The sequence below is a fragment of the Zootoca vivipara genome, chromosome 5, assembly GCF_965207765.1.
Source record: "Zootoca vivipara chromosome 5, rZooViv2.hap1.1, whole genome shotgun sequence".
NCBI lineage: Eukaryota > Metazoa > Chordata > Lepidosauria > Squamata > Lacertidae > Zootoca > Zootoca vivipara.
Window position 1 is genome coordinate 54,783,051 of NC_142588.1, and position 26,902 is coordinate 54,809,952.

At 45.4% G+C, this 26,902-nt stretch overlaps 2 protein-coding genes across 4 annotated transcripts in view; both read right to left on the minus strand.

Annotated features, from left to right (window-relative positions):
- The window catches only part of OGA (O-GlcNAcase), a 29,298-nt gene extending 19,024 nt beyond the window's left edge, over window positions 1–10,274 (minus strand). The window contains exons 1-4 of the mRNA XM_035132881.3: window positions 9,823–10,274; window positions 6,380–6,431; window positions 5,046–5,143; window positions 84–214 (exon numbers count right to left, since the gene is read on the minus strand). Of these exons, the coding sequence (XP_034988772.1) occupies window positions 84–214; window positions 5,046–5,143; window positions 6,380–6,431; window positions 9,823–10,048 (507 nt within the window). The 5' untranslated portion in view covers window positions 10,049–10,274. The remainder of the gene's footprint in view (window positions 1–83; window positions 215–5,045; window positions 5,144–6,379; window positions 6,432–9,822) is intronic.
- A 4,169-nt stretch (window positions 10,275–14,443) lies between these two features.
- KCNIP2 (potassium voltage-gated channel interacting protein 2) overlaps window positions 14,444–26,902 on the minus strand; it is a 109,394-nt gene continuing 96,935 nt past the window's right edge. For 2 of the 3 annotated variants that reach the window (XM_088669664.1, XM_035133896.3), the window contains exons 2-8: window positions 23,699–23,823; window positions 22,586–22,655; window positions 21,971–22,041; window positions 20,367–20,474; window positions 20,119–20,223; window positions 19,325–19,387; window positions 14,444–19,107 (exon numbers count right to left, since the gene is read on the minus strand). In XM_088669664.1, coding sequence (XP_088525790.1) covers window positions 19,060–19,107; window positions 19,325–19,387; window positions 20,119–20,223; window positions 20,367–20,474; window positions 21,971–22,041; window positions 22,586–22,655; window positions 23,699–23,823 — 590 coding nt within the window. In that variant the 3' untranslated portion in view covers window positions 14,444–19,059. The remainder of the gene's footprint in view (window positions 19,108–19,324; window positions 19,388–20,118; window positions 20,224–20,366; window positions 20,475–21,970; window positions 22,042–22,585; window positions 22,656–23,698; window positions 23,824–26,902) is intronic. The other variant, XM_088669665.1, reaches the window with a different exon arrangement.

Genomic DNA, 26,902 nt, shown 5'->3' on the forward strand with positions numbered 1-26,902 from the left:
CACAGGTAGGGGCATATTTCCTTTATTCAGTGTTTTTGCAATTTCTCATGTTTATGTACATAATATACATAAATATAAGATACCTGGTCCAGCTTGCGTTTCAATGTAGAAACTTCTTTCGGGTTTGAGAAGGTAATATCAAGTCCAGGAGAGATAGCATAGATAAATTCTATCCCATATTCTTGAGAAGCCGCGATGAGAGTCATGAGCTGCTCTAGAAATCAAAGCCAACTATTTTAGCAACAAGCAACTATGAAGTTAAGGCATTTTATTAATCAGAATACATTTCAATATCTGCAGGCAAAAAATACTTTTAAGGGGCAAGGAAATATGAATAATTAACATTTTTTGTCTGAACATATTCAATCCTCCATCTGATTCATACAAAAAAACACACACACACAGAGTAAAATGTGGGGAAACAGTGGGATCTGCTTTCAAGTAAGCATGTATTGTATAGGATCAAGTTGCACATGTCAACTTGGAACAATGGGTTCCCTCTGTCTTTGACATTAAAATATTTTGGGCAGATCCTATGTTATGGCATTTTTACTAACAAAGGTAAAGGGACCCCTGACCATTAGGTCCAGTCGTGACCGACTCTGGGGTTGTGGCGCTCATCTCGCGTTCTTGGCCGTGGGAGCCAGAGTACAGCTTCCAGGTCATGTGGCCAGCATGACAAAGCCGCTTCTGGCGAACCAGAGCAGCACACGGAAACACCATTTACCTTCCCGCTGTAGCGGTACCTATTTATCTACTTGCACTTTGACGTGCTTTCAAACTGCTAGGTTGGCAGGAGCTGGGACCGAGCAACGGGAGCTCACCCCGTAGCGGGGATTCGAACTGCCAACCTTCTGATCGGCAAGCCCTAGGCTTAGTGGTTTAACCCACAGCACCACTAACATGATCAAGCAAAAATCACATCTATTCACTACAATTATTTATATTCCACTGTAAGAGAGAGGGCTTGCAGAGAGCAGCCCACTCTGCTTTCTTCCATCAGATGGGAGAGCAGCAGCAAGAGCATCAAGGCAGGAAGGAGGTTCCAGGGCTCTAGCAGCATACTGGAGCCTCAACTGCAGTTGGGAAGCAGAGAAGAAGGGGTGGAGCCAGCTGCATCAGAGGGTGGAAAGGAGAGGGAAGAATCAGCGGCAGCTGAGGAGAAAGGTTTGACACAATGGGGATCCCATAGCGCCAGTAGGAGGGGCATTTTGGGGACCAGTCTTAAAGGCTGGGTCAGAGCCCACCAGAGGCTATTGCGGGCTTCTGCCCCATGCAGAGCAGACATGATTTGAGACATCTCACCACTGTAAATAGCATGCACTATAAAACTCTGAAAATCCAGAGGAGGTGTGGAGTGCTTACTCGGGAGTAGCCAACACCCATCTGTGACATCCACCTTTCAGGATACAAATATTTTCAAAGTGGCATATAATGAAATATATTTTTTAATATTGTCGTTGTATCATTAATGTAACTTTCTTATCAAAAGCCTCTTCACAGGCTACTTAGGGGGCAGGAGCAATTCTGGCTGGAGCAGGCTCTATTGTCTTTGCTAGCCAACCTCTCTCTTCTGGAATCTGTCCCACAGGACTCTAGGTGGTAGATGACACTGTAGAAAGGGAGTAGGGAAGTGGCAGTCCAGCTGGAACAGAAATGGATTTGCAAAGTGTGGTTCACAAAAATGCTGGTGCAAATGTAATCCTGCACCACAACTTGCTCTGAAAATGAAATAATTGGAGGAACTGATTATGAGCTAGTTGGGAAAAATGCTGAGCACATGAACCAGGGTTAGGCGAGAAAAGACAGTGCTATATCTGTACCAGGCTGATATAATAAGAAACTAAGTAAGTTAGGAGCACAGGCATTGTTTTCTCCTCCATTAGTGAAGCATTGTGGGTTGTCATGGTTGAATATGTCTTCTTTCTCCCTAGCATGAAGGCAAAGAGATAATGATGATGATGATGATGATAATAATAATAATAATACATTTATTATTTATACCCCACCCATCTGGCTGGGTTTCCCCAGCCACTCTGGGCAGCTTCCAAACAGTACTGCATCAAACATTGAAAACTTCCCTAAACAGGGCCGCCTTCAGTTGTCTTCTAAAAGTAAAATAGTTGCTTATTGCCTTGACATCTGCTGGGAGGGTGTTCCACAGGGCGGGTGCCACTATCGAGAAGGCCCTCTGTCCGGTTCCCTGTAACCTCACTTCTCGCAATGAGGGAACAGCCAGAAGGCCCTCGGTGCTGGATCTCAGTGTCCGGGGGGAATGATGGGGGTGGGAACGCTCCTTCAGGTATACAGGATCGAGGCCGTTTAGGGCTTTAAAGGTCAGTACCAACACTTTGAATTGTGCTCGGAAACATACTGGGAGCCAGTGTAGATCTCTCAGGACCGGTGTTATGTGGTCCTGGCGGCCACTCCCAGTCACTAGTCTAGCTGCCGCATTCTGGATTAATTGCAGTTTCCGGGTCACCTTCAAAGGTAGCCCCACGTAGAGCGCATTGCAGTAGTCCAAGCGGGAGATAACCAGAGCATGCACCACTCTGGCTAGACAGTCTGCAGGCAGGTAGGGTCTCAGCCTGCGTACCAGATGGAGCTGATAGACAGCTGCCCTGGACACAGAATTGACCTGCACCTCCATGGACAGCTGTGAGTCCAAAATGACCCAGGCTGCGCACCTGGTCCTTCAGGGGCACAGTGACCCCATTCAGGATCAGGGATTCCGCCACACCTGCCCGCCTCCTGTCCCCCCAAAACAGTACTTCTGTCTTGTCAGGATTCAACCTCAATCTGTTAACCGCCATCCACCCTCCAACCGCCTCCAGGCACTCACACAGGACCGTCACCGCCTTCACTGGTTCAGATTTAAAAGAGAGGTAGAGCTGGGTGTCATCTGCATACTGATGAACACCCAGCCCAAACCCCCTAATGATCTCTCCCAGCGGCTTCATATAGATATTAAAAAGCATGGGGGAGAGGACGGAACCCTGAGGCACCCCACAAGTGAGTGCCCTGGGGTCTGAACACTCATCCTCCAACACCACTTTTTGAACACGGCCCAGGAGGAAGGAGCAGAACCACTGTATGACAGTGCCCCCAGCTCCCAGCCCCTCTAGATGGTCCAGAAGGATGTTATGGTCTATGGTGTCAAAGGCCACTGAGAGATCCAGCAAAACTAGGAAACAGCTCTCACCTTTGTCTCTAGCTCACCGGAGATCATCGACCAGCGCGACCAAGGCAGTTTCGGTCCCATGGTGAGGCCTGAATCCCGATTGGAAGGGATCCAAATGGTCTGCTTCTTCCAGGCGTGCTTGGAGTTGTTCAGCAACCACCTGCTCAATCACCTTGCCCAAGAATGATAGATTTGAGACTGGGCGGTAGTTGGCCATATTTGCCAGGTCTAAAGATGTTTTTTTAAGAAGCGGTTTAATGACCGCCTCTTTCAGTGGGTCTGAGAAGGCTCCCTCGTAGAGGGAAGCATTCACCACCCCGCGGAGCACATCGCCCAGCCCTTCCCGGCTCGCTTTTATTAGCCAGAATGGGCAAGGATCAAGGAGACAGGTGGTCGGTTTCACTCGTCCAAGCACCCTGTCCACATCCTTGGAGGTAACAGATTGGAATTGATCCCATATAACATGACTAGACGGGGCTCTAGCACTCTCCCGCCCTGGCCCTGCTCCCACGGTGGAGTCTACCTCCTTCTGAATCCGAGCGACTTCATCTGCAAAAAACTTTGCAAAAGCATTGCAGGAGATCTTGGGGTCCCTACCAGGCCCCGATGATGAAGCTGGTTTCGATAGATTGCGAACCATCTGAAAAAGTCTCCTGCTGCTGTTTTCTGCAGATGCGATAGAACCGGTGAAGAAGGTCCTCTTCGCCATCGCCACTTGGTAGGCTCGATGTTTAGCTCTAACCCGTGTCCGGTCTGATTCAGAATGAGTCTTCCACCACCGGCGCTCTAGCCGTCTCAGCGATTGTTTCATCACCCTCATCTCCAGGGAAAACCACGGGGCTATCCGGGCTCCATGCAATCAGAGAGGGCACTTCGGAGCCAGACAGTCAATAGCCCTGGTTAACGCCACATTCCAGCGGACCACCAGGGAATCGGCTGAAAGGCCATCAACATGGGATAAAACATCCCCTACCACTCTCTGGAAGCCAATTGGATCCATTAAGTGGCGGGGGCGGACCATCTGAATCGGTCCCACCTCCCTGCAGAGTGGAAGGGTCGCGAAGAAGTCCAGTTGCACCAGGAAGAGATCTGACCATGACACTTCTTTTGTTTCACTTTTACTTAATGTCAGATCACCAACATCCATAGAGATTAACCCATGGCATCATTTGAGGCGACATAATGCAGCAACCTTGTTAAAGCTAAGCAGGTCCGGCTATGGCCAGTGTCTGGATGGGAGGACCACCTAAGAATCCTATGTACACTGTCTTGAGTTCCATGACTGGACTGTTGGGTTGGGGAGGATATTAAAAAATTATCTGTGTGTACTTTTAACAGATGCGGGTGGCGCTGTGGGCTAAACCACAGAGCCTAGGGCTTGCTGATCAGAAGGTCGGCAGTTTGAATCCCTGCGACTGGGTGAGCTCCCGTTGCTCGGTCCCAGCTCCTGCCAACCTAGCAGTTCGAAAGCACGTCAAAGTGCAAGTAGATAAATAGGTACTGCTAAAGTGGGGAGGTAAACGGCATTTCCGTGTGCTGCTCTGGTTCGCCAGAAGCGGCTTTGTCATGCTGGAAGCTGTACGCTGGCTCCCTCGGCCAGTAAAGCGACGAGCGCCTCAACCCCAGAGTCAGTCATGACTGGACCTAATGGTCAGGGGTCCCTTTACCTTTACCTTAACAGAACACTGATTTTCTCTCATCCAGCTGGGCAGGAAAGCCTCTAAGAGTTATTTACTGCATCTTCTAAATAAAGCAACAAAAAGCTTAGCCCTTTCATATTCACTTTTAATTTACCATCCAAATGTGGAAACAACTGTAATTCAATGAATATATATATATATTAAAATGCAATAAAGTTAATTACCAGCTTCCTCCACAGAATACATTTCTCGCCAAAACATCCTGTGCTTGTAATCATCTTTTGGTGCATATAGGTATGCATTCAGTCCCCATTTCTGAAGTCTACAAAGCAAAATAAAAATGTTGTTTGAAATATATTGTACAAACCTGCATTGCTTAAGTGCATAGACAAGTGTACCATGCAAGTTGTGCAACGCCCCAGGGAGACTGATTTAGAAAAGCAGGAATGGCACACCTGAATAAATAATTGTTACAAGAAAGATAAATAATAGGACCAAATATACAAATCTGCGACCATGGTTAGATGCTTTATGTTCTAGAAGCTTCTACTTTTTGTTATTTTTCTTTAAAAATGTTCCTTCAAGGTTTTTTTCAGGTGGTAGTACATCCTGGGAAATTGTGCTATATAAATCATGCACTAAAAATTGCTTTGCTGCAGGGACTGTGGTATGAACAGTGCATCTTATGTGGTGGGAAAGTGTGCAGATGTAACCATTCTGGCAGATCATTTTCAAGGAAATTCTAGATATAACACAGAAAGTCACTATAAATCCATTATTGGTGCTATTCTATTTACCAATGCCCATAAAGTTTGTTGCAAAAGAAACTACCATATTGACTGTGATATGCTTGGAAACTGGAGGACACTATTCATTTTCTTAACTTAAAAACACTGCTCAGAGCTTTTGAAATATTAAGTGGTATATAAATGCTTTTTGCTGGATTTTGCTTATTTATTTTATTAATATTGTTGATATTGGTTAAATGTTGTATTGATTTGTTAATCATATATGATGTTTGCTTTAATTGTGATGTTTTAGCTTATTTCTTAGTTGTTGCTTTGTTAAGTGTTTTTTATATAGCAATTGTTTTGCTGATGATTTGTTACTTATTTTATATGATTTATACTGCATCTGTATTGTTTTATCACGTTGTTATTAACTGACGCCACTTTGGGATTCATTTGAATGAAAAGTGGCATAGAAATATAATAAACCAAATCAAACCTCTGAAATTCAGAGTTAGCTTAGAATAGTCACTGAAAGCAAAAACCACTCAATTTTCTATGACCTTTTGGCTCCCCCTATCCTCCCCTACTTTAGTTTTCAGAATATATGCCTTAATTCTGCACGAAATAATTTTTTTATTTTTACAACTGACTTATTATTATTATTATTATTATTATTATTATTAATTCATTTTCTATACCGCCCTAGACCTGAAGGTCTCAGGGCAGTTCACAAAAATATCAAATACATAAAATCAAAACAAAAACAACAACCCAACAACACCTCCCCCATTATGTATTAGAATGCTACAGTAGACAATGCCACATACCTTCTAAAAAGCTCTTTTCTCTGTTCCATAACCCAAGGCCTTCCATAAAATCCTGTGGGAAATATTGAAGGTAGACAGTTTCAAATATTGTGCTGCTTAACGAAATATCCAGTGCAAGATCTCCGAGGTCGAGCCATAATAAACTAATAATTATTAGTTTAATAATTCATTATACAAATTTGTTAAGCAACTTTAATTAAGGCACAGTAAGATTTAAAGAGGTGAACTTGCACAAGTTACCGGTAGCTGTCAAAAGCTGCATCTAGTGGGTTTGAAATAAATAGGCCTCAGTTGTTCCTTTAAGTCAGGCATGGCCAAACTTGGCCCTCCAGATGTTTTGGGACTACAATTCCCACCATCCCTGACCACTGGTCCTGTTAGCTAGGGATGATGGGAGTTGTAGTCCCAAAACATCTTGAGGGCCAAGTTTGGCCATGCCTGCTTTAAGTAGTGCCTGAAGCTCTACATATAAACAAGAACGGCAGTATAAAATGCTGCGAGATCAAACCTGTATGCATGATACATGTTGGAACTTATGTCCTGTTTAGCACTACTGGAATGCATTTCTTGGAGCAAAGTATGCCCTTTTGAAAATCTGTTCTAATGTACACTCAGTTCATTTCCCTGATGTGAACGAGGCCTGCTATCATAGTGACTATGACACAAGCCACCTTTCCAAATCTGTTACCAATGGAATCCGTGCACCTGGGGTAACTCACATAAAAATGCATACAGGTCCTGAACATTACATCTCAACAAGTGCCCATCCGCAAACATCCAATTCAAAATCATGTTATTCCAGTAACATGGGGAGAGGGACAAGGGGAGAGGCAGGGTCCTGGCAACCAAAAGTTTCTGCAAGGCTACTAGCCCAGTCAAAAATAATAGCTCCCCGAGCTCACATTTTAAAAAACCCATCTTAAGACCTAAAGCAAATCAGAAGTGGAACTAGAGTGTTTTAAATCATGATTGTAAGGAAAGTAAAAATGAACCCTCCCCCGACAGTGCCTGGAAAAATACTCAGACAACTGCTAGCGTGGGAAGCTGTTATGCTCTTCTCTGGTTGCCAAAACCATCGATATGGCAGTTTTCATTCAGGAACAAAGGGTTTGGGGGTTATGTCTGTGCCTGGCTGTACTTTCACAAAAGTGCAAACATGACTGGCATGAGACAATATATGCACCTTGTAATAGAAGTTGCTATTTAGAAGAGGCATTTTGCATATACGCAAATCATGACTGATTTAATAAACCTATTTCATTCCTGACATCTGGTAGCCATCTGACTTCTCAATTCTCCCACAAAAACTCCACACAAAGTAGGGTGTATATCAAGGGATAGCCAATGTGATACCCTTCAGATGTCATGAAGTACAACTCCCATTAGTCCCAGCCAGCATAGCCAATATTCAAGGATGATGGGAGTTTCAGTCTAAAATTTCTGGAGGGCAACACATTAGCTACCCCTTTTCTATATTAATCAAGCTAGAAATAAACCTCCTTTTCCATATTGAGATCTCATCAAAACCACAAACCTACAATATGCCACAGAAAAAAATCATGTAACACCACAGCTAACAACACCTACTATGTGGGTGGGGGGGGGGGGGAAACCCAACATTTAGATTTAGGCTGATATTTACATCTTAAATCTATTGCTAAATCAAAATTCATGCAGGCTCCTCTACCACCAACTGTGAACAAGATTATATCTTCAAGCTGAAGGAACACACCTTTCATAAGCCTGCAGGTCCACATCTCCAGATTCAGGGGTAGCCAACATGATACCTTACAGACTACATAAGAGCTTGCTAGATCAGGCCATCTAGTCCATCCTACTGTTCTCACAGCGACAAACCAGATGCTTATAGGAAACCCAGAAGCAGGACCCAAGAGCAAGAGCACTTACCCCTCTTGTGGTTTTCAGCAAATGGTATGAAGCATATGCCTCCAACAATGGAGGCAAAACATAGCCATCATAGCTCACAGCTAATGATAGCCTCGTCCTTCATTAATTTGTCTAATTCTCTTTTAAAGCCATCAGAGTTGGTGGCCATTATTGCCTCCTGTGGGAGCAAATTCCATAGTTCAACTATGCATTGTGTGTACTGTACTGTATTTTTCAGTCTATAAGACATCCCCATCTATAAGACGCTCCCTATTTTGGGGGGACTCAGATTTAAGAAAATGGGAGATGTATCCGTGTAGAAGACGCCGCCTAATTTTTGACATCATTTTAAAGGGAAAAAGTCTTATACATGGAAAAATACGGTACTTTCTTTTGACTGTCTTAAATCTCCCAGTATTCAGCTTCATTGGATGTTCACTAGTACTAGCATTATGAGGGAGAAAAACATGTCTCCATCCACTTTCTCCAAATCACAGATAGTTTCTACAATTTTATGCTACCTCTTATTCACCTTTTCTCTGAACTAGAAGTCCCAAATGTTGTATGCTTTCCTCAAAGGGGAATTTCCCAATCCCTTTGATTATTTTGGATGACCTTATATGAAATTTCCTCAACTCTGCAATATGCTTTATTAGGTGAAGTGATTTGAACTGTATTCAGCATCCCAACAGCTGTTGCACCATTGATTTGTATAACAGCATTATTATATCAGCAGTTTTATTTCAAATCCCTTCGAAATGATCCCTAGCATGGAATTTGCATTTTTCACAGTTGCTGCACAAAGGGCTGAGATCTTCATTGAGCTATCCACTATAACCCCAAGTCTCCTTCCTGGTCACTCACTGCCAGTTAAGACCCCATGAGCATATGTGGGCCATATCTCACATGACTGCCTGCCAATGACCACACTGTCTAGGGCTGGTGGGAATCCAACAACTTGGGGGGTGGGGCAGGCTACAGGTTCCCACTCCTGGTCTAGGCAGCAGCATAACACTGGTATTTGAAGAACCAACCAGTAAGTATCAATAAATACCTCAGAGAGTTTTTCTAGGAAGAAAACAAGCCTACTACCACTATCCATTCCAAAACACTAGTTGAACTGTAACCCTATCAGCAACCTCGTTACTTCACATACGGAAAAACCTTAGGGTACAAGAAAGCGGTTAGTTTTCAATTGAGTCCACGGACTGTTTTTGTTTTGTTGCACATTTCGTAACGTTATTACAGTTTGTGCACTCATGTGAAAGGAAGAACCAACATGTGGCTCGGAAGTTTGCAGCATTTAAATTCAGCGAACTGGAAGGCAGTTGCACTGAAAAGGGCAGCTTCGTTTTACCGCAGAAGAGAGCAAACGGCTTTAACCCTCCGCCGCCAGGTTTCATTCCCAGGGCGGAGCCAGAGGAAAATGGAGCGGGGAGGAGGAGGAGACGGCGCTGGAGGGAGAGGCGGGGATGCTTTGTTCCGGCTACGGCCTCTCGCCCTCGCTCTCGCCCGCGAATCCGCCCGGCCCCGCAGCCCCTTCGCTCTCTCATTACCTTCTACGACGCCGCAAAGGAACCGCCGAAGGCCTCCGTTGCCCACAGCTCCGGAGCTGCTGTCGGGATCCGCTTCGGGGCCCGCCGGGTCGGGTCTCGCAGGGGACGCCTCGTTGGGCGAGGCGACGGGAGCCACAGGGCTGGGGCCAGGTGTGCTTTGAGGCTCCCCCCGCGCCTCGTCGACCATCCCCGCCAGGCCCGCTCCGGGACTCCCGTCCGCCGCCATCGCCCTTCTTTGCTCTCTAACCGAGGCGGGCTGCGCTTGCGCGGGGAAAACCAGCCCCAACCGGTCCGAGCCGGAACCAACCGCCCTGCTCGCTCGACTGCCAACCGGGGCCGCTGCTGCTGATCACGTGTGGCTCCACCTCCTTCCCACCGCGCACCAGGCGAAGGGAGCACGGGCGAGCAGTCCAACAAAGCAGCTGCTTGAGCGAACGAAAAAGACGTGGGGGAAGGGTGGCTGAGGAAAACTACCTAACCGCGCAGGCGCGAGGGACCGGCAGGGCATTTACTGCGCATGTCTTGCGGGGGTCGGCGGGGGGAGGGGCGTGTCAATGCGCACGCGCGAAAACGAAACCGCGGCCCACTGCGCAGGCGAGCAACGGCAGCTCTGAGCTGCGGCTTTGGAGCGCATGCGTAGCTAGTGCACGGATCCCGGAGGAGGCTACTGCGCACGCGGGAGGGGAAATAAACAAAGCAGCGGGGGTTAAGGCGCAAGCGCAGAGCGTAGCCACGGGGGGCTTGTTTGATTAAACGCTGCGCAAGGGGCGGAGTCTTGCGTAGGCGAACGAAAGCGGTAGGCTTCTTCCCCCCCCCCTCGACTTTCCGCCTCGTTGCACATCTATGAAGAAGGAGGAGCTTGTGGTCCGCTGCCTTGAGATTTGACCTACTTTTCTAGGCTGGGGCCTCCGTAGACCTGAGGGGTAGCTGACTGGGCGCGCCTCAGAGCACGCTTTTCACCTCTGGGGAGAGACCAGCTGCAGGAATATCAAACCAAGGCTGGTTTTTGAACTGTCGGACATGGAGTGCGGTCACCTGACTTCAAATTTCCGCTTAGGCACGAAGCTCACTCGGTGACATTCCTAGTCACTTTCGCAGCCTAGCCTACCTCACAGGGTTGTTCTGGTGGCTCCCCCCCCCCCGTGTGTGAGGCTTTGAGTTGCCCAAACTCCTTGGCTAAAAAACTGGATAAAAATGAAGTAAATAACGAACAGGGGAAAGGCTGCAAGTACACGCTTTGTATGCAAATAGTCCTCGTTCCATTTCTGACACCGACAGGCTGGGCTGGGAAAGGCGTCTGTCTGAAACCCTGTAGAACCCTAACCCCTCTTAAAAGAAAGTGGACCAGTGGACTCCTGGGTTGCTCCTGGAAAAGTCTTGCCCGTTTCCAGTGGGTGAACAATAATCTCCAACTGTATCTGAAGAAGTGTGCATGCACACGAAAGCTCATACCAAAATAAAAACTTAGTTGGTCTTTAAGGTGCTACTGAAGGAATTTTTTTAATAATCTCCAATGTCGGTAAATGTGCTTGACTGACGTATTCCCTTGGCTTAGTTACTCTGTTTTGCTTTTGAAAAATGCCACCTCTCTGGCAGAGCAGGGGTGCTTCCGATGCAGGGAAAGCCAGGACAGAGTCTGGTGAGTGAGAGGACAAGATGGGTAAAGCAAGGAGCCAGGACAGAATCTGACAAGTTTTGGACCGAGCTGGTCTTTTACTAGCTTTTCAGGGTTGCTTACTTGGCAAGAGTACAGCTTTATGTTTGGACTAGTAACATAGTGGTCTGTTAGTAAACCTTACTGAGGAAAGATTGCTGCTTTTCTGTACAAATGTCATTGCTTTATTTGCATATGTAACACTTTTTTATTGCCCAATGCTAAGTGCTGATAGTGAAAGGATAATACAAAATCTAGTTTCTTTTTTGAGGAGCAGAAACATAAAAATTATCTTAGCGGGGAAAAGTTTAGGTCCCCCATTTTTGCTGTGGCTACTCTGGTGCCTTTTGGTGATAATACAGAAATTGTACAGGCAAAGCATTGTTTCTAGGAAAGATTTACCTACCAAATTTCCATGTGGCAGGCTTCTTTTAATTTTTAGTTTTTAAAAATTAAATTGATTACAAATACTTAAGAATGGTCTAGATTCTAGAATTTCATAGGGGTGTGATTTAAAATCTATTTTGCTGTTGCTTTATTCTATGTCTGCTTGGCTTTTTAACATTTTCATATTGTTAAATAATACTTGCATCCTGTTTGCTTTTTTTCATTTTAGGCTTCAGATAGGGTTGATTGTAATCTGATGTGTAGAAACAAACAACTTTAAGATCAAAAGCTTCTGTGATGGTGAGGCTTTTTGTCTCAGAAATAAAAGAAACACCTGTGTTACAATTGAGATGAAATCTGATTGATGCTGTTTGCTTTCACTAGCCACTTTCTTTTCTCCACTTGCACTAGAGATGTCGATGACTTCTGTTCTTTACAAGTATGAGCCTCTTTAAATTTGAGCTGCTTTATTCTCTTCTTGGAAAATGACTCCTCACACCATAGGGCAGGTATGGGGAACCTGTGGCCTTCCAGATATTGTTGGGCTATAGCTCTCATCCCTGACCCCTAGCCATGATGACTGGAGCTGATGGAAGTTGGAGTTCAGCAATATCTGCAGAGGCACAGCTTCCCCATCCATGGTATAGGGAGTTATGTGACCACCCATTTCAACTTTCTGCTGAGTTCTTAGTATGCAAGACGGAGGGGTAGTGACTGTTATAGGGTGATGCTGTTGCATCCATTGGTCACTAGGTGGCACACTGCTCATAGATTTGTGTTTTAGGACCCTTGCTCTTTCAGGACCATAAGGGTGCAGGAGGTGGGGAGACGGAAATCTCTCTATTTTACAACCTTCCCCACCTGCAGCATTGACCTTGGCAGGCCACAGATGCATTTTTAGTGGAATAGTAGAACTCATGGACATCCAATGAAGCTGAATGTTGGGAGATTCAGGGCAGATAAAAAAAAACACTTCTTCATGCAAGTGCATAGTTAAACTATAGAATTTGCTCCTATAGGAGACTGTGTTAGCCACCAGCTTGGATGCCTTTAAAGGAGGATTAGACAAATTTATGGAGGATAATGTTGGAAGAAATGGACATGAAGGTATTCATTTATTTCATGGCCACAAATCACCCCAACTCTGAGATAAGCCAACAGAGGCAAGGTCAGCAAAGCCAGTTGCTATGGCTATGTCCCAGTGTCTCTCTCATATATAGCTGCCAAGTCCCGGTTAGAAAAATATGAGATCAGCAGCACCGGCACCGGAAGTCACTTCTACGCTTCCGGTGCCGGCGCTTCCCGATTTCCAGTGCCCAGTCATGGGCAGAGCGGCACCGGAAGAAATCCAGGGGAATTACCATTCGGAATGACAGCAGGAAACTGCTTTAAAAACGGGGGTTTCCCGGGGAAAATGGGAGACTTGGCAGCTATGATGTGTGTGTGTGTGTGTGTGTGTGTGTGTGAGAGAGAGAGAGAGAGAGAGAGAGAGAGAGAGAGAGAGAGATTAAGGCATGTTAGCTCATCAGTCAGTCAATGAGTCTGTGAGTCAGAGTCTATGTTATGTCTTGAATTGCTGGAGCAACAAATATTTTCTACTTGCATGTATCTGCAAAGCTTACAAGCTGCATGCACATGTCAACATCTGAAACTGTATTACTGAGGCCTGATCTTTTGCAGCAGTAAACTGTTTGGGACCTTAAGCTGCCTTTGTGTAGTGACTGGAACTGGGAGAAAGCTTCACTGCATGGGTATCTCATATCAGATTCCCAACTGGGGGGGGGGGGCAATCTTGCAGGACCTAACTTGGGAGAGCCTGATGCTACACTAGGTATAAAACAAAGCCAACTCCCTACCCCAACTTTGATACTGTTTTGATTGCTTCATTTGTCCTCATTTTATTCTTGGAAAATCAACACCTCTAGCAACTTTTAAGGAGGGTTCTCTTTATGTGGCATCTGTACAGTTGACCAGAAGCAAGTTTGTTGCACTTTTGAAGGAAGACTTCAGATCCCATTTGCAATGAAGAGTATGAATACTTCATATTGACACAGAGATAAACCACAGCAGATGTTTCAGTAGTAGTTGCACATATGAAGTTACAGTCTTATAACCTTAACAGTAATGTTTAGTCGTGCCGACTCTTTGTGACCCCATGGACCAGATCACGGCAGGCACTCCTGTCCTCCACTGCCTCCCGCAGTTTGGTCAGACTCATGTTCGTAGCTTTGAGAACACTGTCCAACCATCTTGTCCTCTGTCGTCCCCTTCTCCTTGTGCCCTCAATCTTTCCCAACATCAGGGTCTTTTCCAGGGAGTCTTCTCTTCTCATGAGGTGGCCAAAGTATTGGAGCCTCAGCTTCACGATCTGTCCTTCCAGTGAGCACTCAGGGCTGATTTCCTTCAGAATGGATAGGTTTAATCTTATTCCAGTCCATGGGACTCTCAAGAGTCTCCTCCAGCACCATAATAACAGTAATACCAAGAGTAAAAGGGAGGCACACACAACCCATCTGAATGCAGTACCCAGCACTTCCCTGTGAAGATATGTGGGAAAGCAAACAGCAGCAGAGGCTGTGGTGTTTGTGCATAGCCATTGTGGTTGCATTTTATTGTCATTCTTGATCTTTATTATTATACAAAATATACAGAGTTGAAAATGCAAAGCTGATAGCAGAGCTCAATGTGCCCCACTAGTGCAGTGGGAATGGGCCATCTGGCCCTGATTTAGTGATTGTAGTGAGAGCACAGGTAGAAATATGCAGCTGGCGTATAGGTGAAGAGTGGAGCAGTAGCCCCACCCACATTGGGATTGCCATCAGGTTAGGAGTATCAACAGACAGGATGAAGATGTTTCAAACAAAAGAACAATCTGCAAGGAGATGAGTGTCGGGTCAGGATATGGGCTTTGCAAAATCAGAAAATGATCCAAATAGAACCAATGTAACGCCGAATGAAAAGGTCATATCCTCCTACTTTATGTTCATTATTTTAGAATAACCTGGTTTCTGTAATGCCCACTTGACCCATAAACATGCATTGAAAGAGTGATGGTGGGCAAATTCACCATCTTCTCACTCTGACCACCCTTACTACGAATGTGACAGTTTAATTAAAGAGTGTCAGAAGTACAAATTCTCTGTATTAGAAGTGATGTTGAGTATGCAGCCTAAGACATACTTCTCAAATGCAAAATCCCCTGGAATAGTGAAGTACTTTGTCAGAAAGGGAATAAAAGCCCTTTTTAAAGGTGATTATATCTGGCCTGGGCTGGTGGAAGATCACTGTGTATGAGGAGGTAATCTATGTGGCATTTCTTTACTCTCAATTTCCCACCATAGTTTCCAATGGACCCATGGCTGTATCTGATAACAGACACAGCGAAAAGTGGGAAAGGCTATCAACATTTCATGGGAGTGTGCCGCAGCTGCATTTTGAAGGCTAATCTTGAATGCAACTATCTCTGGAAGCAAGGAATTCTGCCTAAAACCTGGAAAAGACAGACCGTTATCAGGCTGGATGGCTAATTGGCCTAACACGGTATAAAGCACCTCCTTTTATAATTTGCTTGGGCTCACCAACACTCATCTTTATTTGGTAGCTGACAATATGAGGAAATATGCTATTGGCCCTTCTTGAAAATGCAGCCTCCGAAGCCAACCTGTATCTGAGAGCAGGACAGTCTTGAGTCTGGACTAATTGTGATTCCCAGTTCTGATTACAGCACTTTCCACCCTGACTTGCTTGTAACCAGGAAGGCCTTGGAATTGTCACCTCTGTTCCTGAATAACAACTCTGGGTTCTTAGTAAAGTGAGACAATCACTTCTGCTAGAGTGTTCCAGCATAAAGACCCATCCGGAAAAGCACAGGGCTGCTTTAGACACACTTTGAAGTGGCAGTGTTATAAGGGTAGTGTTAACTTTGCATACCAGCCAGGTACTTGTTAATCTTTGCTGAGGGTAGTTCCCTCAGCAGTGGCCAGCTGTCAGTTATGTGGCTTGCAATGCATCCACAGCTAACAGAACCAGTTTAAATATTATGGCCTCCACATGATATCTGCTTCATGCAGTGACCATAAAGTGTGGGTTTCCCCGGATGTGTGTGAAGTTTCTACATCACCACAAGATATTCCTAGCAATGGCAGCATGGGAATTTTCTATACAAGGGAAAGTGATCTACCATACACATTGTGGCCATATCAATGATTTCAGGATGGCAATTAGAACATGCTCCGATGTCACATACACATATACCACAGTAGGCAACTTTTATACTGGAAGCTGCCCTGTGAGCAATTGCAGGGTAGCAGAGCACTATTACACTATTCCGACTGGTTATGAGTACTCCAGCTTCTCCTATAGGCCTTAAGGGGTAAGAAACACTAGTGTAAACCCTTACGTTTGAGAAAATTCAGATAGGAGGGTACTGGTGAGGAATGAGGATGGGAGAGATGCAGGAGAAAGGAAACTGTTGTGTTGTGCACAGAAACAGGCTTTCTTGGATGGAAGATGGGAGTGCAAGATGGTAGGAGGATGTTTGTGGTTAGAAATTGTTTCATTGAAGAGAATACATGTGTGGAAGGGACTGGCTTGGGGAGGGTTATACAGGAATGGGATTGTTAAAATAATTTGGAGGCATGGGGAGGAGAAACTAAGCCAAGGTAAAGGAACTTTAAAAACATAGTGTGGTTATGGGTCCAGGCATTGTACAAATTTAAATAAAAATAACCACCCTGTAGATGCCAAACTGTTCCCAATCTCCAAAATTTGATCCCAGCTGTGACCCTTAGCAGAAAACACATCTGAACTACACAAAGAGGGACCCTTAAGTGCTGGCATGATGGGTTGGCAAGAACTGAAATGGCAGCCTCAGGAAGGAGAAGAGCCAAAGCTGGGCTCCAGTGCACATGGAAGTCTGTTTGCATAGCTAAAAATCCTGAGCTGGCCAGTTCCAATTCCTGTCCTTCATACACTCTTGAATGATACATTTCACTTTCAGACCACAGAACAAAGAATCTCATTTCTGTGGGTCTTTGAATCTTGCTCTAGACTGCCAAGTGCCTACTCAAGATTGCAACTGTAGTCTGAGATGGGAGCTAAAGTATAGGGTTGGTTGTTAGGATGCAGGAATAACAACTGAGATGAGCCTGAGAGGCGTTAAGTGCTGGGATAAAACTAGGGCTGTGGATAAGATATTAAGAACATTGGTAGAACTAGCTTGTGTACTGCAGGGGATGCTAGGATATTGCCTGCTGTTGAGTACTTCAGCCTCTGGCTCGCTAACTCTTTCATCACTTTTCTGCCTTCGTTGGGATACAGTACCTGTTTGTATGGCCAAAAAACCCCTAAACCTATTCAGTATCATCCTTGTCTCTTCCCTATACTTCACCTTAATCTGAGTGGTCTTGTCATACTAGAATCAGCTTCAAGATTCTAGTTCTTCTTAAGCCCTTCATATCTCTGTTACAGGCAGTTTCTCTTTCTTTGTCTTTGTTTACATTCCACGTTGGCCTCTGCAGTTTACGCAACTCCTCTTTCATCAGTTTTCGTCTCCTACCTTGCCATGCCACTCTTACCTCCATGCATCAAACAGCTTCTTTATTCCAATTTAAGCTCTTCCACAAGACCTACATTTTCAGCTCCTCTGGCTAGTCCACTCCCGTTGCTCATTATGAATCTCTGACCCATTACAGTATCCTTGTCCTGGCCAGCTAGTGTGATCTGTGCAGTGTTGCTGCTGTGCTCTGTGCAGAACCTGGCACTCTGTTGGAGATTCATAAACACTCTGAAGATGCCGGTTGCCCATACTGTTTCTGCTTCTGAATGACCCAAGGGCTTATTTGTAATAAAACATGAAAAGCGGGTAAGCATCACAGAGAGATGAGCAGCAGCTAAAGAGATAGTTGGCACAGGGAAGAAACAGCAAAGCTCTCCCCACCCTCTAATGAGATTCCTAGGATTTTCTTTTACCTACTCTCACACATGCCCTCTTCCACCTCTTCCATTCACCATTATCACTGTAAGTCAAGGAGCTATGTCATGTTTTTATCTTTCAGTGAACTTGGCTCAAGGTCAAAGCATACCCTTGGCTGATTCCAGACTGTCACCCGTAAACCTTAGCTGAACCCTGAGTTTCTTCTCACTGAAGGATGTCTGAGCTCTTGACACCTACTTTCTGTATGGCCCTCAGTTGTTGGAGCTGCGTAACAGATAGTATTATTATCATTATCTCAGGCTACATAGAGACTCAGCCCAGTGAGACCACAGAGATTCCATCCTCACTTAAACATTTCTAGTGACATGTCCTCACCACTTCTACCCCTGTTTTCATGACAGTTTATATGGGGGGGGGAGAGATGCAAGGAAAAGATCTGATCAAGCTTAGTGTACTTTCTTGCCATGGGAATCCAAGCATAATTCAGCCCTCCCTCCTGATTTGTAAATGAAAGCTAAAGGTTGTGTTGTACCTGCCTCTCATGAATGGCACACAGTTTTCCTTCCCTGTTGACGATGTAAAGGAAAGAAACCACAAAGCAAAATCCCACTCACTCTCTATTTCTTTGCCTCAGCTCTCACCCAGAGTTTAGTGCCAGGATGGCAAGTTACCTTGACACTGGGAAATTTATCTCCCAACTGGAAGCTTCAGGGAATTGCAGTGAGAGCCTTGGTGTAATTAGATGGAGTCCACTCCCTATAGGCAGTGGGTAAGATTGCACACACACAAAATCCTTTTAAAGTCCTTGGCAATCAGCGGTTGCACTGCCGTTTGGTGGTGTGGAACCTGCTTGGAACCCCAGTGAAGGGTCGGGGGTTGCTGTGATTTGGAAGGCCCTAAATGGTGGGCATACTACTTGGTGACAGGGCAGTGCAGCTTCCTAGGGGAGGCAGCAGGTTAATCCGGTTCCCCCCCCCTTCTTTTCAATGCCCAGAAGAAGTGCTTGTGGATGTCAGGCTGTTTCCCCTGCTGGGCCTTGGTCCAACCCAGCCAAAGGCTCCCTCCCACCCCCGTGGTTCCCATTGCAGGGACTTTCCCCCAGTTGCATCTCGAATACATGGTCTCCACAAATGTCTCCCAGTCCAGCATGGACAAGGGGCTGCTTTGTCCATACAGCCAAGAGAAGAATGCCTCAGAGGGATACACCAAGAAGAGAAGCCCCAGGAGTGTGTGTGAAGGTCTGGGCTCCAGGAGTGGCCAGCTAGATCACATTGTCAAAGAGCTTCATGGAACTCATGATGTTTTCATCCTGCCAAAGAAAAGAGGACAAGTTATAATAATTAAGAAGTCCTGGAACTAATGATCAGCTTTGATTCCCTCCGCCCCCCCCCCCAAACTATACCTTGGGTGTAAAGGACCTTTTCAACCCCCACCCCCTTTTTATACATGGCAGAAAAATAACAGTGGTCTGTTACCCACTGATAATAATGCAATATCCCCACCCTTCTCTAATGGGGGTATGCTACCTTCTGGCAGGACTCAATGAATTCCTCAATAGTCACCACTCCATCCTTGTTCCGATCCATTTTCTGAAATGCAAGCACCAGGGATATGAGAATTAAAGGCAAGGTAACATCTGTTTCCTAGGAGCAGGCACACGAAGCCCACTACAACACCCACAGTCAGGAAGGACATCCTTGAGGCAGACCTGGTCAGGGAACCTGTCAGCTTCTAGGTAGCTTCAAAGGCATTTCTGACAGAGAATGGCCCCCTACCTCACTAATGACATCTTGCAAGCATCCAAGGAAATAGCAGTGGGCTGGCGCTGCAAACAGGTCCACTGCTATGATCATAACAGTAAGATGGGCGATGCTGCCTCTACTGGAAAGAGGAAGGAAGAGTGCCCATTGGGAAAGCTTAAAGTTCTGACAAAATCCTGTGCTGAGTTTTCTACTCTGTGTTGACTCTGTACCCAAATGCACACATTTGCATTCCAAATGTGTTGAAATACAACTCCCATTATCTCTGGTCATTGGTTACGCTGGGCAGGTATGGTGGGAGTTGGAATCCAAAATGTCTGGAGGGTGCCAAGATGGAAAGGCTCTTCTAGGAAGAGGGCAAACCCAAATATCTTGACCAAAATAACCCACTTGCTCAACTGCCAGGGATGGGAAGGTTTTGTAGAACTGCAGGATACTGACATGGGGTAGTAATTATGTTTTGCTCAGAGTAGACCCATTGAAATGAATGGTCCTTAGTTATGTTCATTAATTTCACTGGGTTTTCTCCACTCATGGAAATGTCCTGACTCAAGGCTCACCTGGAAAAAGTTTTCCACATGCTCCTGAGGTGCTTCTTCTCGCATGGCTGGGTAAGTGTATTTGCCCATCATGTCATAAATGGATTTCATTATGTCCAGCATTTCCTGCAAGACAAGAACACAAAAAGAATGGCCAGCAGAAATCAGAACTCGATTGTGGGCTGAGCGAGATTCATAAGAAAGTGGACAACAAGCAGGAGAGCCCAATATCTTCTGGTACCATTGACTCCATCTCCCTCTATACATACCTCTTTGGTGATACAGCCATCTTTGTTCAGGTCATAGAGGTTGAAGGCCCAGTTGAGCCGATCATCTATAGTACCACGTAGAATAATGGATAAGCCAGCCACAAAATCCTACAGGGGAATGAAGATGGGGGGAAAGGGGGTGGGGTGAAGAAACAATCAAGTTTAGCTCAAGTGCCGTGAAGGCTTGAGAAATTCTGGGATGTGGAGGAGACCCAATGGCAACAAACTGCAAAGAGCAATTCACAGGGTAAAAACCCACCTGCAGAAAGAATTACTGAGTATCTAATTGTTTAATACCCTAGAGCAGGAGTGGGGAGCCTGTGACCCTCCAAATGCTGCTGGACTACAACTCCTATCATCCCATCACATTGGCCAAGCTGGCTGGGGCTGATCAGAACTGGAATCCCAACAACATCGGAAGGTTTCCTCACCCCTGACTTAAGAGCTTTCCTGCTGACCCTCCTGCTTCAACCTTCATGATTATTTTTTTGACAAATGAATTTGAAATTAGAACATCAAGAGAAAATGGTGAAGTATTCTCAGGCAATCTGTCAGCATAACATTCTTTCATTCATTTAAATTTGTTTCCATTAGGGCAGCCTTTCCATTGGCTTTATTTAAGTGTGTAGACTGAGGAAATTTCAGATATCTAGTACATACGGTAATTATTTTATATTTATTAACTTATTGCTACCCACTCTTGAATCTTGAAGTAAAATGATCTACAGAGTGTACTTGAGAGGAGAGAAATATAATAAATACACACAAATAAAAGTTCACAAAACTTTTGGGAAAATCAATAGGCAAGAGAGAGAGAGAGAGAGAGAGAGAGAGAGAGAGAGAGAGAGAGAGAGAGAGAGAGAGAGAGAGAGAGAGAGAGAGAGCTGTTGTGGTTGTTCACTGGAGAGAGTGGGAAAGTTGCCTTCCTCAGGTAGGATGTCTGTGTCTTTTATTTGTCATTTGCCCTCACTCTACTTAGCAAAGAGCTCAGAAAGGCAGGTCCATGCACTTCCAGCAGGTGGCCTCACTGACCTGCTGAGTTGCAGGGTTTAGGTGCATAAACTGAAAGTGCAGAAATTATTGTGAGATTTTAGAATCAGTAGAGCTGAAGGGCATGGTGTTGCCTGGAGATGCTAGGAATCGACCAGGGTTGTTTTGCATGCAAAGCAGATGCTCTACTACTGAATTATTACCCTCTGTTAAAGTACTCATTTGGTATTCATAGGTGACAAGGAATCTCTTTTAAAATTAAATTTATATCCTGCCCTTCTTCCCAAAGGGCAGCATATACATCAGTGATAAAAGTACACAATTAAAACACCTGACAAACTGCACACAGGTGAGCAGTGGTGGAGGGACTGTGTGCTCCATCTCTCCCCTGCACTCAGCATAGAAGCCAAGCAGGCTGTAAGAAGAGGGAAGTGCCCTTCTCTGCTTAGAAATGCTGTGGGCTGCTGGATAAACGAAATCGTAAGCCCACTTTTTGTGGGCTTGTTTGCAATGCCAGAAGCATTGTTTTTTATTCTGTGAAACACCCAGTCAAGGTTTGTTATAAAAGTTGCTCTATAAATAACATAACTAAATAACTGCATGTAGAATCTTACCTCAAAACTGACTGAGCCATCATGGTCAGTGTCAAATGCGTTGAAAAGGAAAGTTGCATATGTACTGGAATCTGAAAAGAAGTGCATCACAGTAAATGATTAGGAGGCCTTTTACCAGATGTCAACAAACCAACCGAATAGCAGGCAGAGAACAACCAGAGAGAGTGACTATAGCTACAGCTTTTGGAAATACTTTATAAAGTGCCAGGAAATTATTGTTGCTTCCCCTTAGACATAGATATGTTATTTATTTATGGCAATATTTATTGTCTGTATACTCAAGGCAGCTTACAAATAAAAACATATTATCATGATAAAGAACAGTCCTGGCACTTAAGAAGAAAAGCCTGCTCAAGTAAAATGGTCTTAAAAGCCTGTTTAAAATTGAGCAAAGAGGAAGCCATATTTAACTATAAAGATATGTCATGGACCGCTCTCTTGGGCAAGGAGCTGTGCTTGGCACAGCAGGCAGGGAAGCTATGGGCAGCTGAAGATGACTGTGCCAAGGCCCTCAAGAATATATCCCAAATTATTTCTAGCAGCCGCCAAGCCACTCACTGTCCTTATCTGGCCTCCCAGTTCCTCCAAAAGATCTCAGCTGGGAGTGGCACTCACCTCCCTGTGGGAAGAATTGTGAGTAGATCTGCTTGAAGCTCTCTTCATTAACAATGCCACTAGGGCACTCCTGTCAAATGGAAAAGTGCAGACAAGTTCACCTTGGAAGAGCTAGTCTAAACGATAACCCAAAGTAGGGCCATTGTGGTGAAGTGTGTCATCAAAGAGGACTTTGAGGAGCTGACTCTCATAACCAATGACAGAAAGCAAATCACCTCCTAGGGAAAAACTTGAGCAGTGTCTCTCAGACTACGGGTGGTGTGTGTGCGTGTGCGTGTGTAAGTAAGTAAGTAAGTAAGTAAGTAAGTATGTAAGTAAGTAAAACAAATGCTTCTGAAAGCAGCAAGCAGCATTATCCTATTATCTACTGGTGGTTACACTTGAGATAATACAGGAATAAATTCCAATCAGGGTGTAGAATATAGCCAGTAAGATATAGCAAGAGGGTGTGTAGGGTGCCCCCCCAGGCTCAGAGGAAGTCATAGCATGTAGCTGGATTCCTCTGGCATCCAAACATCACAAAGAAAATCCCTCTGTGCTTTGGAGGCATCCATTACTGGCCTAGGAGGGATGAGTGGTTCAAAAGCAGAAAGAAGCATGCCACCCCATGTGGAAATACTGGTGCAACTTCATTTCTATGAGAATTAGTGGTGTGTGCTGCTGTATAGACACTCAAGGGGGAAGTGTGTGTGTGTGTGTGTGTGTGTGTGTGTGTGTGAGAGAGAGAGAGAGAGAGAGAGAGAGAGAGAGAGAGAGAGATCGCTTACTGGAGCCATACAAGGAGTCTGACACTTCATCTTTGTTCCTGAGTAATGGGAGGCACTTTGGCTGGACAGTGTCTTGGAAGTGCCTGCCTATAGTCACAAAAGAGGATTTCATTATAGTTATAGTTTTTGTGACTGTGAGTGAGCAAGTTACAAATTGCAAAATTGATGTGTAGTGAGTGGATATTTTAAAATAGGCTCTCTTCAACAATATGGAAAAGGACAGTCTCTTCCTTTCTATCCAAAAGTTTTGTACTTGTTTTTTAAAACCCTAGTATAGGGAAAAGAAATGACCCCCAAGCAAGCTTGTAAGTGCACCAGCAGGAAGGGGAGTTTCTTTCCAACTCACATTCTTGAAGCCTCGGTACAAGACCTGCAGCTCCTTGCGGGTGAACTTGGTTTGCTCCTGCAGCTGATCCAGGCCCTCGGGCCGATGACAAACAGTGGAGAGCTCAAACTCATCCTCTACACTGTCTGCAAGAAAAGAAAGAGCTTCAAAAGTATAGCATGGACAGAACCAAAGCATCCCACCTCCATTCCTTGAATTAATTTTTTTTCAAAGTGAGGTGTCAAATTTCCTTCCCTACCCTGCATTGGCACAAATAGACCCATCTCATGTTGCTAAAGCTTGGACAGACTTTGCTCTCTTTACTTTTCCTGCTACACCGTAGACGTGCATGTACTCTGTGGAACTACCTTTAGATGCAATTTCTCACACCTGGATTACAGCCAGAAATCAAGTGCTGCAGTATCATCCTGGCCTAGAGGAGGTTTAGAGAGCTTTGGTCAATTCAGGATAGAGCCCTGTTTGTGAAATGCATTAATGCCCCCCTCCCAATACGGCATCAAGAGAAATGATAAGTATTAAATTCAGACTAGTTTGGATAGGAACCAGAGATAAGAGTTGTTACAACATCTTCCATGGACACAGGCTGTGAACAATGTTATGCACTCCTCACTTCAATGCACATTGAGAAGACCAGAGTCAGTGCTACTGGGTTTACTTTCCTTGGGAAGAAGGAAATGCTTGTGGCATTTTTGTATTTCCTGTTGACTTATTAATATACAAGCAGAGATAATGGAAGTAGAAAGATTCTTATGACAAGCAGCAGAACCACTAATGCTGCTTTGGATTCCAAAACATGTTACAGTAGTTGCTAGGCAAGCAAATTCACAATGCCAGGTCCATTCACCATAATCAAGGAAGCCAAACTCTTAACAGCATCAAATAAGTGGCAGAAGCATTGACTAAGGCAGAAGCAGGTTTTAATTGGCAGCACAGACAAACCCAACCCTCTCTTCTAGTCTTACCACTTGGGTACAAACACACAATTATAAGTAATCAATCAATGAGATGCATCGGCTGTTGTCATGATGGCTGCATATATTGCCTCCACATACAACCTGCCCCCTCCAGTGTTCTAGGACAAAATCCCCACCTTGCTGTCCTTTGTCTTCCTATTCATTTTGAGCTCTGTCAAATGGAGTAGAAAGCTGGAGAAGACAGCTATCCCAGACACAAGTTCATCCACAAAGCAGCCATGTACAATTAGCGGCTTGAGGCAGAGAGCCTACATTTTGTCTCCTCTATTCCCTTTTGTCCCTGCCTACATCATTCTCACAGTCCTTTTTGTTGTGACGTGGGGTTTGTGATTTCAGCTCTCTTGACAAAACATGCTGGAGACAGTTCTCTAGTAACAGCTCTTTATTAAAGTGAACAAGACTGAAGACTGAGGAGAGGAAAGCTACATTTATAGGGACAGGGGACTAGCTAGGAAGGGATACATTTTGGAGGGAACAATATCACGCAATCACAGTGCTGCCTTTTGGAGGAAACCAATAAGACAGAGGATCCAAATACAGCAGCTTAAATGAACCAATAGTAGCTGTACCCTCTGGGACCAAAAGGCAGTTACTTTATCCTAATGCAAATACAGACAATAATAATACAGATATAAAATCCTTTGACTCAATACACAACACCCCTCCCCCCCTAGTGAGCACAGCAGACGTAATCCCTCAGGTACTGTGGGGTCCTACAACTTCTACCTGATCTCCTGACAACAGGTGTTGCAGGTTCTGGATTGGGTGTTACCTGTGGTGGAGGGGCTGCTATAGGGGTTTCATCAGGAACAGAGGGAGTCCCAGACATCTCAGGGTCCCCGACCTGTACCTCGTCATCATGAGGACTAGCAGACCCTGGTTCATTTGCTGAAGCCCCTGGTGACTGCACCTCTGGACCATTTTCACTCTGGTCTCGCAGCTGTGCGTCATTAGCCAGGGATGAATTATCTGACTCCTCCCTGCTGAGCGCCCGGCGCCTCAGCTGATCTATATGTCTCTTCCAAACTTGCCCATTTTCCAAGGTCACATAATAGGACACAGGTCCACTAGCCCGGGTGATCACACCAGCCACCCACCGCGGACCTCGTGAATAGTTCCTCACCCAGACCAGATCTTCAGGGGCGAGATACCTTGTTGTGTCAGTCTCAGCCTGGGGGGTTGCTCTTGAATTACGGTTTGGCATTTTATCTGGGTGGACATAATCCAGCACCGTTACCAGTCTTCTACCTAAGAGCAGCTCGGCTGGCGACTTGCCCGTCGCAGTACACGGCGTCGCATGCTGCAAAAATAACATTCGCGCAATGCGAGCCGACCAGTTACCCTCCATTAAGCGCGCAATGGATTCTTTGGCTGTTCTTACCATGCGCTCAGCCTGCCCATTGGAGGATGGGTGAAAGGGCGCGGATGTGACCCCTCTTATGAAGTTATCAGCCAAGAATGCCCTGAATTCTTGGGATACAAAAGCTGCCCCATTATCTGATACAATGGTCTCAGGTAACCCGTGGGTAGCAAACAGCTGCCTCAACACCTTGATTACGGCAGCTGATGCCATGCTAGGGACCATCGCCACTTCTAACCATTTGGAATATGCATCAACGATAACCAAAAAGACCTTCCCTTGGAATGGCCCCGCAAAATCTATGTGCAGCCGGCTCCAGGGAGTCCTGGACTGCTCCCACCAGTGGACTGGTGCTCTGGCCACTTCTGGCCGCACCTCTTGGCATGCCTTGCATGTTCGTACCCATTGTTCTATGTTCTGGTCCATTCCAGGCCACCACACATAACATCGGGCTAGCGACTTCATCCTGACCATTCCCGGGTGTCCCATGTGAAGCGTCTCAAGAACCCTGTTTCTCAGTGGTGCTGGGATGATCACCCTATCTCCCCATAGGAGACAACCCTTATGCATGGACAATTCGTGCTGCCTTGTCGCATAAGGCCTGAATTTTTCTTCATGCGGACCACCTGGCCACCCCCTCCCCACCCAAGTGAGCACACGGGAGAGAACAGCATCTTTCCTCGTTTTCTCAGCTATATCCGTAGCTGTTACAGGAGCCCCCGGAAGTGTTTCTAGCATCATAATGTGCTCCGCCGGAGCAGGATCCTCATTGCTCCCGCCAGGAAGGGGCAAGCGACTCAGCGCATCAGCATGGCACAATTGTTTCCCCGGCACATGGGTCAAGGTGTACTGGAACCCATTCAGGAATAT